The 12,146-nt window shown below is 43.8% G+C and overlaps 1 protein-coding gene across 1 annotated transcript; it reads right to left on the bottom strand.

Annotated features, from left to right (window-relative positions):
• Positions 1–290: 290 nt before the first annotated feature.
• Positions 291–5,700, bottom strand: cnot8 (CCR4-NOT transcription complex, subunit 8). The gene is made up of 7 exons (XM_079248201.1): positions 5,641–5,700; positions 4,400–4,605; positions 4,096–4,289; positions 2,946–3,107; positions 2,568–2,712; positions 2,366–2,476; positions 291–1,077 (listed from the first exon to the last, which is right to left on the bottom strand). Exons 2-7 carry the CDS (start codon positions 4,514–4,516, stop codon positions 949–951), a joined length of 858 nt encoding a protein of 285 aa, XP_079104327.1. The 5' UTR covers positions 4,517–4,605; positions 5,641–5,700; the 3' UTR covers positions 291–948.
• Positions 5,701–12,146: the final 6,446 nt, after the last annotated feature.

Here is a 12,146-nt window from a genome sequence, read left to right as displayed (position 1 = left end):
GGTTTGTGGTGTGCTTTGATTATTCAGTGAAAATAAAAAAAAGTGCCTTGGCTCAAAAAAGGTTGAAAAACACAGTTTGAGGATCTTGCCTCAGACTGGCCAACCTTTCTCCACCTTTACAATCAGATTTCATCTCTGAAATGTTCTTTTCTGCTTCTAGTTTATCAAAAATAAAACTAAAACAGAGTATAAACTATTTCAAACAAAGTTGATTAGACCGTATAGACCATGATCTACCTGCGACCTCTAGATCCATCCCTTCTCTAAACACCTGAAGCAAACGGCTGAAATCCCTCGTCGGCGTGCAATCCAGCCCTGCAGAGGCCGGCTAACGAGACCTTCATGTGGTTCAGGTGCGTTGGAGGAGGGATGCACCTGGAGTTGCAGAACGGTCGAGCTCGCGGTCTGGACTCCGGCACACAAGGTACGAACACATCACAGATACTTTGTTCACATTGAAAATACAAAACAATTTAATGTACAGCTGCTGAAAACACTTGAATGTAAAAACAGCCGAGGCGACGGGTGCGTCGCCGACTGTCGGACACGTTGGCTTTTGGTGCTAAACGTACAGAATCGCACGAGCAAACGTTCACACACACCGATGCACGATCGTGTTTCTGCAAATGAGCTAAAACTTCTTCTTTTTTTTATTTTCATCAAAATTATACATTTAAATTTACAGGCCCTCCAGCTTTAACTTAAAAAAAAAAGAAAGAAAGAAAAGAAGTCCTGCTGAGGCAACTGTCCGAACCCAAGAGTCTGTTGGAAACCGCAGGAGATGGTCCCGATCTTTGTTTAAAAAAGTTTCTGACTACACGGCCGCACGCTCAGTAAAAAGTGACTAAAACAAACTCGCTGCGAGTCCAAGCGGCTCTCGGGAGGGGGAGACGTCCCGCGTGGAAATCTGCTGGTTGGCGGATTTTAAAACAAGTGCGAGTCCAGCGGTCAGTGCTTGTTGTTGGTCTCCTCCTGACCCGAGCTGGAGATGCCGTTCTGGGGCTGGCTGGAGCCCGAGCCCAGTCCGTACAGCCGGCCGCAGTACTTGGCATCGTCGATGTTGTCTTCGAAGAAAAGCTGAGCACAAAAGAGGGACAGAAAGTTCTGATCAGTCCAATAAAAATGCTTCTGAATCTGTTTGCTGCTGGACATGAAACAAATACATAAACAAAAATCTAAATATACAGCCGCAGTTTCCCATTTCTGCTCCAGTCCCGCTGCTTAGCCACGAAACATGAAGTTTACTTTGCTTCCAATCAACGTAATATTTCCCAGCAGCCTGCGAAGAGCTGCCGGGTTTAAAGAACACGGTTGAAACTGGGTTTACTGGGAAATAAATCAGTCTGGTGGGATTAAAAACACATGAAGTGTTTTAATAAGAGGAAACCGAACACACCTGCAACATGAAGCATTTTAATCTTCGCTGTGCTAATGTCTGATGCTAACTTGGCTTGACTTGTGAGGAAACAAAAGGAGAAAATAAAACATAAAAACAAATCAAAGCTGCAACAAGCGAAGGAAACGAGTTAAAACCGTCAGACAGGAAGGATGGATGATGCTAAACATGCTGAAACATTTAGCACCTTCCTACCACTGACACCAGCAGCTGATGCACCACCAAAAACATGACACAAAGCAGGAAACTGTAAATATAGACTGATCAGATGATTACAGTAATCTGATTACTCTGGGATAACTGATGTGCGTGCGAACGGGCACCGTGAGGCTGAGATAAATGGAATGCAGCCCTCTTGTCCTGCTTCAAACACGCTTCTGTGAATGATGAATATCTGATATGTTGTGGATCTCTGCAGTAATATAAGAACATTTTTTATATTGATCAGTCTTAATCGCAACATTTACTTTGTTCTTCTGGTCAATTAGTGACGTAAACTAATAACCAGAGCTGTTGCAACAATCTGCTCTGTGTTTTAGTTTTTAATACGACGATGCTTTTCGGTTTGACCAGCGGCGTTTTCATGCTTACTGGGCTTTTTCCTTCTCAGATCAATAAACTGATTAGTTTCACCAATCCACAACACTAACGGCTGTTTTAGTCTGCTTTCCCGCCTTTTTTTAAAAAAATAAATAAACCTTTTCTATGTTCCTGACGTTGGGAGCTGCTTAGAGAAGATAACGTGGGCTCAGTTCCATGTAGTGGGCCGAAACACGGCGAAGGGAAGTCGCTCCAGCGACACCAAACAGCCCCTAAAGGCCACTTCAACAACTCTGCTTCTCTCTGTCTGCTGTTTGGTGTGTGTGAATCTGGACCTATCTGAAGTGGAACCCGGAATTCTAACTCAATGATCTCAACGCTTAAAAGGAAATTTCCTCCCAAACCAAGAGGAGCTGGACGTGAGCGTACCTCCTTCATCCTGAAGAAAGCCATGCCGGTGAGCAGCGAGTCCGAGCCAGCCTGGTGCTGCCGCCCAATCCTCTTCAGCTCCAGCTGGTCTGCCACTTCCTGCAGTCCTCCCTGCACACACACACACACACACACCCAGATGTCTACACACATCCCACACCAGCAGGACCATGTCTGAACTGCATCTCTGAGGCTTCGGTACCTTCAGGTTTTTGCAGCTCTTCATCAAGTACTTGACATCGTAGATTGCGGGAAAAAACAGGTTGAGGATCTGAAAGAAGTCGTGCTCCTCCTCTGGAAGCCGCGCGTCCGTCAGGAGCTTCACCAGGTAGCCGAAGTCGTAGCCGCTGGAGGAACGACAAACATGAAGCAACTCTTCGTGTGATCAGACTTTCAAACCAAACCAACTTTATTTGTAGCCAATTTAAACACAACTTCTGCTTCTCTAACATCACTTTGATTCAGCATGTTTCACACTTCTACTGCTTTTCATGCAGGAATCAGAGATTTTAACATCTTATTAGAAATGTTTCTGTAGACGTGTGAAACCCGTCAAACGGGCAGGAGCGCAGCAACAAACCTGTGGAAGGAAAGCCACTTGACGTTTTCACACAGCACCAGACCAGACGTCATGAGCAGCTCGGCGAAGTACAGCGTGTCGATTCCTTCTTCTTCGTGCTTTTTGAACTGGAGGCCGGAGTTCTGGAGCAGGTCTATGGAGTCCTGCGAGTACATGTCTTCTCTGAGGGGACAGAGGAGGAAGACGCCGAGTTAGTCGGGATAAACACGACAAAGTCTGGGTGCTGCTGGTTTAAGGCCTGTCGGGATGAAGGACAACAGGATGACTTGTGGTCTAACTCTGAGGTGGAGACATTTCTCTGGTTGCTGAGGAAAGGATCCAGATGGAGCCACACGAAATTTAAAAAAAATCTATCAAGAGCTTTCCGACGCTATGGCTACGGGTAGCAAAGGAGTTTCCAGCAACGCCGAGAGAAGCTGAAAAAGCCCAAAAGTTACTTTCGACAAGGCCCACGATGGTCGGAGTGGATCAAACAGACGGAAACCATTTATGTTCGGCGACCGGCGAGCCGCAGACAAGTAGCAGATTTCCTCAAGGTCCTGTGTTAAAGAGCTTGTCGTGCACAACACTGACATCACAGTGATTTCACACAAACTCCGCCCCTTTTAGACCTGGTACTAAACTGTAATGGAAAAGAAGCAGGACCAAGCTGAGACGAGTTAAGTTGAGACAAGTTGATACTAATGGGACAGAGGCATTAAATACCTATGAAGAGCTTTTCAGTAATTTCAGTGTTTTCACATTAAAAAAAAAAAAAAACATCAATCAATCACGATAAACATTGATCGCACCAAGAAAATCTGCTCACCACCTCACACAACTGATCATATAATTACACATTAACACTGAAGTTGTACATTATTCTGCAATCAATGTCTGGAATGAGAGGAGAATAAAACGACAAAACCTCCCACACACGTTCCGACGCCACAGCGAGGCCAACTACAGATCAACATCAACAAACTTCGGATTGAAATCAAGTCTGTTTTTCTCATCTTGGACCTTGAAATTTCTAGTTTGATGATTTTTCTTTTGGTGCATGAATGAATCAATCAGAAGAACGTGATTCATCCCCAGGAGGCGAATGCTCGCTACTTGAGCTTGGCCATGACGAAGGGAAACGCTTCAGGAAAAAAACAGGTCCACATACGTGAGGTTGAACTTGAAGTTAAACTGCCACGTCGTCGTGCCCGGAGGATAATCTCCATCCTCATTCATGAACGTCAGCCCAAGCTGGATGATCTTCAGGAGGTCCACATTGCACCTCAGAAGCTGGTACTGATAGTCTACTGTGCTGCGAAACTCCCCGATGGGCCGGACGACGACTCCGGGGAACTCTGTGTCCTGATGCACAACAACAACAACAACAGGGAAATCCTTTGTCACTGATGCCTTCATGTCACCGTTTGGCATCCTCTGTTTCTTTAGATAACTTCTAATGATCCACACATTACCATGGCAACGTAGTTGTAGCTTTGGATAATCTGCCGGATCTTCCTCATTTCATCCTCCACGTTGCTCGCCCAGACTTCACAGATTATCTGGCTGGAATCTGTAAGTGCCGCCGGCATGTTGGCAGGTCGGGTGAATGAGCTAAAATCCAAACAGTCCTGCAGCGCTCTCAAGGGGTGGGGTGGGGGGTGCAGAGAAATAATAAAGCCTGGGTAAAAACATGATATCAGTGAATACATTTATAATGAATCCCAAAGTTAATTTTAATCTGGATGAAACCACAGCAAACATCAGACAGTCATGGTATTAATAAGGAAAGCACAACTGAACATACAAAATAAAAGTCTGGTAAGCAGATTGTATCTTTACTTTTCACTATTTACTGCTGAATCAAACATAAAAGATCAGACAGTTTGTCCATTCCAGTCTTGTAGCGCTCAGACTGATAAATTCTAGCAAAACACACACTTTAATGTTGCAAAATAGAGCTCAGAGTGATTGTTTCTAGCAAAACACACTTTACTGTTGCAAAATAGAGCTGAGTGATCATTTCTAGCAAAACACACAATTGCAAAATAGAGCTAAGAGAGATAAATCCTAGGAAAACACACTTTGCTGTTGCAAAATAGAGCTCAGACTAATAATTTCTAGCAAAACACACACTTTAATGGCACAATTCCTGATCCACGTGGATCACAACCTCGCTTAGTTCCAATGTAAACATATAAACATTAGTTCCAATGTAAAATAGTTAAACAACATAAACAAATAATAAAAACAGCAGCCTCCCTCAGCATTCCGTCTGTTTGGAACAGTTTAGTGAACCTAAAGCAATAAAAACACGCATGCAGGGGATGAAAACATGGTGTTGCAGCTCCATGCAGACTCTTTGTTACCATGACAGCATCTGATTCAAATCTTTGTTTTGTTTTGATTCTAGCACCGATAACCTAACTGCGATTTGCTTAAAAATGGCAACATTTTAAACTGTTAATAAAATCCAGAAGTTAAATTATTTGGGTTTGTTGTTACAAATTAAAACAATCAATCCTGCAAACAGGATCCGGTTAGCATCTGAGCTAGCACCTACATGCTAACTCTCGAGATAACGATGAAGCTCGCGCCACTGGAAGAGAGAGTAAACAGTGTCTTCCGTCTTATAATTTATCTGCGTCTTTTTAATGTCATTTTTACTGGAAATATGTCACAGTTTTCCAGCTGTAACAATAAAAGCTACATTTACCTGGAAGACAGCTTCGATGAAGCTCGCAGCCAACTTGAGTTCTTCTTCACTGTTTTCCTGCTCTCTCCCGTGTTTGCGTGCATCGTGCGCTCTATGACGCGCACACCGCCGCCTGCTGGTGGGAAGTTGTAATGCCGTTTAACGTGCGCTCAAATGTATAGATAAATAAATTAACAAATAATCCTGACATCCAACTAACTACAGTTGTGCTCATATTTATCCATAGCCTTTCATTAAAGAAGAAAACAAACAGCTGCCTGTAAAATTAGCTGAAATTGACTAAAGTAATAATAAATACAAATTTTATGAAAATCATTACATTATTTTCTAATTCTGGTTCAATAGAAAGATTTTCTTGAAAAAACAAAAAAATAAGATAATTTATTACATATTACATCACTCATAAACTAATATTTAGTTGAACAATCCTTTAATGTTTCCGCTCCAGTCAGGTGTTTTCTGTTCCTCTCAGTCATACTTCTGCACCTGTTGACAGGTATTTTGTCCCACTGTTCAACAGAAAAGTGCTCTAATTTGTCCAGGACCAATTTGTTTTGCTTTGTTTTGTTTTTTCTTCAACTCAATTAAATGAAAAAACAGTGTCTTATATTACTAAATTATATTTTGGTAAATTTTTAGCTATTGTTCCTTTTTTAGGTCTCCAGTTATTCTAATTTTTCTGTTTATTGAGGTTATTTACAATATAGATAACATTTTGTTTTAATGATTTAATAACAATTATGACTTTTGTTAAAACCCATTTTTGAACCAGCAGTGTCAGATTAGATCTGAGTTGCTTTATTCATCTCCAAGAGGGGAAGCTAGTTTGCCACGACAAGGGCATTTTGATGAACTTGCATAACTTCAAACAAAACTTATGTAAAAAAATAAAATAAAATAAAAAAAACCTAAATGAAATAAGTCAAAATAAAAAATAAAAGAAATAATGTAACAATTATTTTTTTTATTTTGTTTTTTTATTTTTATTTATTTTTCTTTTTTTATTAAAAAAAAATTGTTACATTGATGTGTGTGTGTGTGTGTTAAATCCTGTTTTAATTCTTTTTCTTAAGCTAGTAATTATTAGATTTTAAAGCCAAACAGACCATATGACATGTTTAAACATTTATTATTCTTAACCAATCTTCGCATTTATTTACCCTCCCGTTACCATAGTAACTGGACAAACAGATGGCATAAAGAGCTCTATAATCTAATGCTTGTCTGTTATGGAAGCACTGGCAGTTTGCTCCACAACTTATTGCATGGAAGTGCTTAACGTTACACGACTCTACGCTTTAGTTGAAGAGAAACACTTACAGCTGAAAATACAGCAGTTTAGTTTTCTCTACGATGAAGGAAAGAAACATTTTAGAAGCAAAACAAACCGCAGAAATCACATCATGATATCATACAGTCATTTTACAGTGTACAGATATTTAGTCTTCACATTAAATCTTTTTACATCCAGTTATTTTTCTAACTTCATCATGCAAATATTTCTGCTTCCTTTAAATAATGGAAGATATATGTAGCTACAAATTTTACATGTAGCTGTAAATAAACTAAAGTAACATTCACATTCATAGTTAAATAATCAGTTATGCAAATCCACATGATTGTTTTGTCCAGCCTGGTGCTTCTGGTCACGGTTTTCATGAGGTTCTTCCCACTTGACATCACTTTGACATGCTCTTCGCCGTTACCATCATCCTCAGAGGTAAAACATCCTCCACCCATTCACCATGAGACTGCAACATCCTCTGCCACAAATCCGATTCATGTCTGGTTGAATCCATCCAAAAGACTTCCACGCCGTAGCTCTTCCCTGCAGAGATCATTCCAGAGAGGATGAGATTATTGTGATGAATGTGACAGAAAACTGAAGGCTTTATACAATAAAGGAAGACCAAAAAGCCCATATTTACAAATAAATAATAACATCAGAAATAAACTATTGAATATAGATGCAAGTAAATCATTATTCTTATTATTTCAATTTATTCATTATGACACAGCAAGAGATGGTAGACTGTCCAGTCTGGATTTGTTCAAGTACTGAAATTAGTGGGTAAAATATCTGGTTTATTGGTTTAAGAGCTGGACCACACAACAGAATGAGATCTCACCTGTCCCCAGTCCCAGTCTCAGACCGCCTACATACTGGTTCTTCAGTCGGTCGTGATCCCACACTGTGATTTCCACGCAGGCCTCTTTGAGGTCCTCTGAGTGGAAGCCATCATACACCATGATGTGGTTGAACATGGGGCTGGCCGTCCTCTTCACCACCCGGGTCTTCTGTCGGCTCTTTAAGCTCATATCAGGAAGTACGGTGCTGCAGCAGGAGAGAAGAGTTGGGATAGAAATGCCGGATACAACCAGAGGAATGGAAATACAACATGACAGCAAATAATAAATAAGAACAATGAACTACGCAGCTTAATCATAAACATTTGATTAAATATTTAACTGTCATATTAGTTGATCTGTAATTTAAAACTTGGACACACACATTGTTCAATTAATTAGCAATAGCTGTTAAGATGTTCAGCACAAACATCTAATCAGCCAATCACGTTGCAGCATTTAGTCATGTAGACAAGATGAAGACGATGTGCTGAAGTTCAAGCTGAGCATCAGGATGAGGAAGAAAAGAGATTTAGGTGACTGTGAACGTGACGTGTTGGTGGTCTGAGTATTTCCTGGGTTAGGATCAGAATGTGATGGAAACATGACAACATAGATCCACCCAACCATGTCCATCCCGCACAGTGTAGCATCTTCTGATGGAAACTTCCAGCAGGATGATGCACCATGTCACAAAGCTCACATCATCTCCACCATGACGATTCTCATGGTGATGAGGTGGAACAGGAAATTCTTATCATGTTGAGATGGAACGGGAGATTCTCATCATGGTGATGAGGTGGAACGGGAGATTCTCATGGTGATGTGGTGGAACGGGAGATTCTCATCATGATGAGGTGGAACGGGAGATTCTCATGGTGATGAGGTGGAACGGGAGATTCTCATCATGATGAGGTGGAACGGGAGATTCTCATGGTGATGAGGTGGAACGGGAGATTCTCATCGTGATGAGGTGGAACGGGAGATTCTCATGGTGATGAGGTGGAACGGGAGATTCTCATCGTGATGAGGTGGAACGGGAGATTCTCATGGTGATGAGATGGAACGGGAGATTCTCATCATGATGAGGTGGAACGGGAGATTCTCATGGTGAGGTGGAACGGGAGATTCTCATGGTGATGTGGTGGAACGGGAGATTCTCATCATGATGAGGTGGAACGGGAGATTCTCATCATGATGAGGTGGAACGGGAGATTCTCATGGTGATGAGGTGGAACGGGAGATTCTCATCATGATGAGGTGGAACGGGAGATTCTCATGGTGATGAGGTGGAACGGGAGATTCTCATCGTGATGAGGTGGGACGGGAGATTCTCACGGTGATGAGGTGGAACGGGAGATTCTCATGGTGATGAGGTGGAACGGGAGATTCTCATGGTGATGAGGTGGAACGGGAGATTCTCATGGTGATGAGATGGAACGGGAGATTCTCATGGTGATGTGGTGGAACGGGAGATTCTCATGGTGATGTGGTGGAACGGGAGATTCTCATCATGATGAGGTGGAACGGGAGATTCTCATCATGATGAGGTGGAACGGGAGATTCTCATGGTGAGGTGGAACGGGAGATTCTCATGGTGATGTGGTGGAACGGGAGATTCTCATCATGATGAGGTGGAACGGGAGATTCTCATCATGATGAGGTGGAACGGGAGATTCTCATGGTGATGAGGTGGAACGGGAGATTCTCATGGTGATGAGGTGGAACGGGAGATTCTCATGGTGATGAGGTGGAACGGGAGATTCTCATGGTGATGAGGTGGAACGGGAGATTCTCATCATGATGAGGTGGAACGGGAGATTCTCATGGTGATGAGGTGGAACGGGAGATTCTCATGGTGATGAGGTGGGACGGGAGATTCTCATGGCGATGAGGTGGAACGGGAGATTCTCATGGTGATGAGGTGGGACGGGAGATTCTCATGGCGATGAGGTGGAACGGGAGATTCTCATGGTGATGAGGTGGAACGGGAGATTCTCACGGTGATGAGGTGGAACGGGAGATTCTCACGGTGATGAGGTGGAACGGGAGATTCTCACGGTGATGAGGTGGAACGGGAGATTCTCACGGTGATGAGGTGGAACGGGAGATTCTCACGGTGATGAAGTGGAACGGGAGATTCTCATGGTGATGAGGTGAAATGGGAGATTCTCATGGTGATGTGGTGACTGTGTGATGTTTCATATCAGTATGGAGGAAAATCTCTGAGGAACATTTCCACCATCTTGTCAAATTTATGAACCAAGAAAAAAAGCTCTTCTTATGGAATCCAGGATCCAACCCAGGTACTCTTAGGGCTGCTAGGAAGTGCATATTTTGTTATTCTGAGCCCAAAATGACCCATTTAGGGGAACTTGGTGGAGGAAAGGATAATAAGGGACTTGTTTGCCAAACAATTGAATGAATTTAGTAATACAGATGATTTTTTTTTTCTTATCAGCATTTCATACCATTTTACAAAGGGGTTGATGACTATTCCTCTGACTGGAGGAAGATTCTTACAATCTTTCACCCAAATCTGCATCTCACCGGTCTCCAGTCTTGATGCGGCTTTACCTGTGGATGAAGCAAGGCCACAAATAGCAACACTAATTAAAAATGAATAAATAAAGTGAGGGTACTGAGTGAAAAACAGCAGAGGTCGTTCACTCACTGTGGGGCGTCTGCAGCAGGAATCTCAGGGCGACTCTCATCTGTCCTCTGTTGTCAAGGATACGTGATGGAGCCGGTGCTGAGGCTGGTTCTGATGCCTGAAAGGTCAAAGATGAGATAAATAAAAGTCTGATCACTGCAACAGATTGAACAGAAACGAGACGGCCAAGAAGCTTTTACCCTGGCTTTTAATGCATATTCATTTATCTGCGTGTTGCTGAAGTCCCACTGAGACAAGTCCAGGTCCACCTCGCCCAGGAAGCTGTTTCGCCCAAATGTGTCGTTGTGCCACACTGAGATGTTTAATTTCTGAGTTTTCAGCTTGTCCAGTTTGATTTTAAACTATGAAAAGAGAAGATGGTAATAAATTCAGAAGCACTAAACCATAAAGATGCTGATCTGATTCACAATGTTACAGATATGCTGACGGTTAGTTTGCAAAATTAAAAACAATTTGCTTTGAATAACCACCTGTCTGAACTTATTATTATAAATGTTATAATCAACAATGCTGCTCTCTGAGCCACCACCTTATCGTGGTGGAGGGCTTTGTGTGTCCTGAAGATCCTAGCAGCTAGGTTGTCAGGGGCTTTATGCCCCTGGTAGGGTCACTTGGCAAACAAGTGTTGAATGGAGGGACCAGACTAAGCGCGGCTCAAAGACTCCTATGACGACGACGACCATGAGCGGTAATGTTCCCTTGGCCAGACGCGGGTTACCGGAGCCTCTATCTGGAGCCAGGCTGGGGGTGGGGCACGAGCTCGAGCGTCTGGTGGCCGGACCTTTGCTCGTGGGGCCCGGTCTGGCTCAGCCTGAAAGGGTTACATGGGCCCCACCTCCCATGGGCTCACCATCTGCGGAAGGAGCCGTAGGGGTCGGGTGCAATATGAGCTGGGCGGCAGCAAGAGGTGGGGACCCTGGCAGTCTGATCCTCAGCTGCAGAAATTGGCTCTAGGGACTTGGAACTTCACCTCTCTGGCAAGGAAGGAGCCTGAGCTTGTGTGTGAGGTTGAGCGGTTCTGGCTAGATACAGTTGGACTCACCTCGACGCATGGCTTGGGCTCTGGAACCAGTATCCTTGAGAGGGGCTGGACTTTCTTCCACTATGGAGTTGCTCATGATGAGACGCGCCAAGCAGGTGTGGGCATTCTTATTAGCCCCCGGCTTGGTGCCTGCACATTGGGGTTTACCCTGGTGGACAAAAGGGTAGCTTCCCTCTGCTTTCGGGTGGGGGGATGTGTCCTGACTGTTGTCTGTGCTTATGCGCCAAACTGCAAATAGCAGAGTACCCATCCTTTCTGGAGTCCTTGGAGGGAGTGCTGGAGAGTGCTCCCTCTGGGACTCCCTTGTTCTGCTGGGGGACTTCAATGCTCACGTGGGCATCAAGATTCCCTGGGCCTAAGTTTGATGATCAATTTTGGAGTCGTATCGTCGGGGGAAGAGGGGGCAGAGCTGTCAACTGATCACCACCTGGTGGTGAGTTGGCTCAGGTAGTGGGAGAGGAAGCCGGTCAGATCTGGCAGGCCCAAACATGCTGTGAGGGTCTGCTGGCAACGTCTGGCTGAGTCCCCATCAGAGCGAGCTTCAACTCCCACCTTCAGCAGAGCTTCAACATTTCCCGAGTGAGGTGGGGGACATTGAGTTCAAGTGGGCTGTGTTCCATGCCACTATTGTTGAGGCGGCCAGCCAGAGCTGTGGCTGTAAGA

This window comes from Telmatherina bonti (genome assembly GCF_933228915.1).
Source record: "Telmatherina bonti genome assembly, chromosome: 10".
In the NCBI taxonomy this organism is placed as follows: domain Eukaryota; kingdom Metazoa; phylum Chordata; class Actinopteri; order Atheriniformes; family Telmatherinidae; genus Telmatherina; species Telmatherina bonti.
This window is presented reverse-complemented; position numbering and strand designations above follow the sequence as displayed.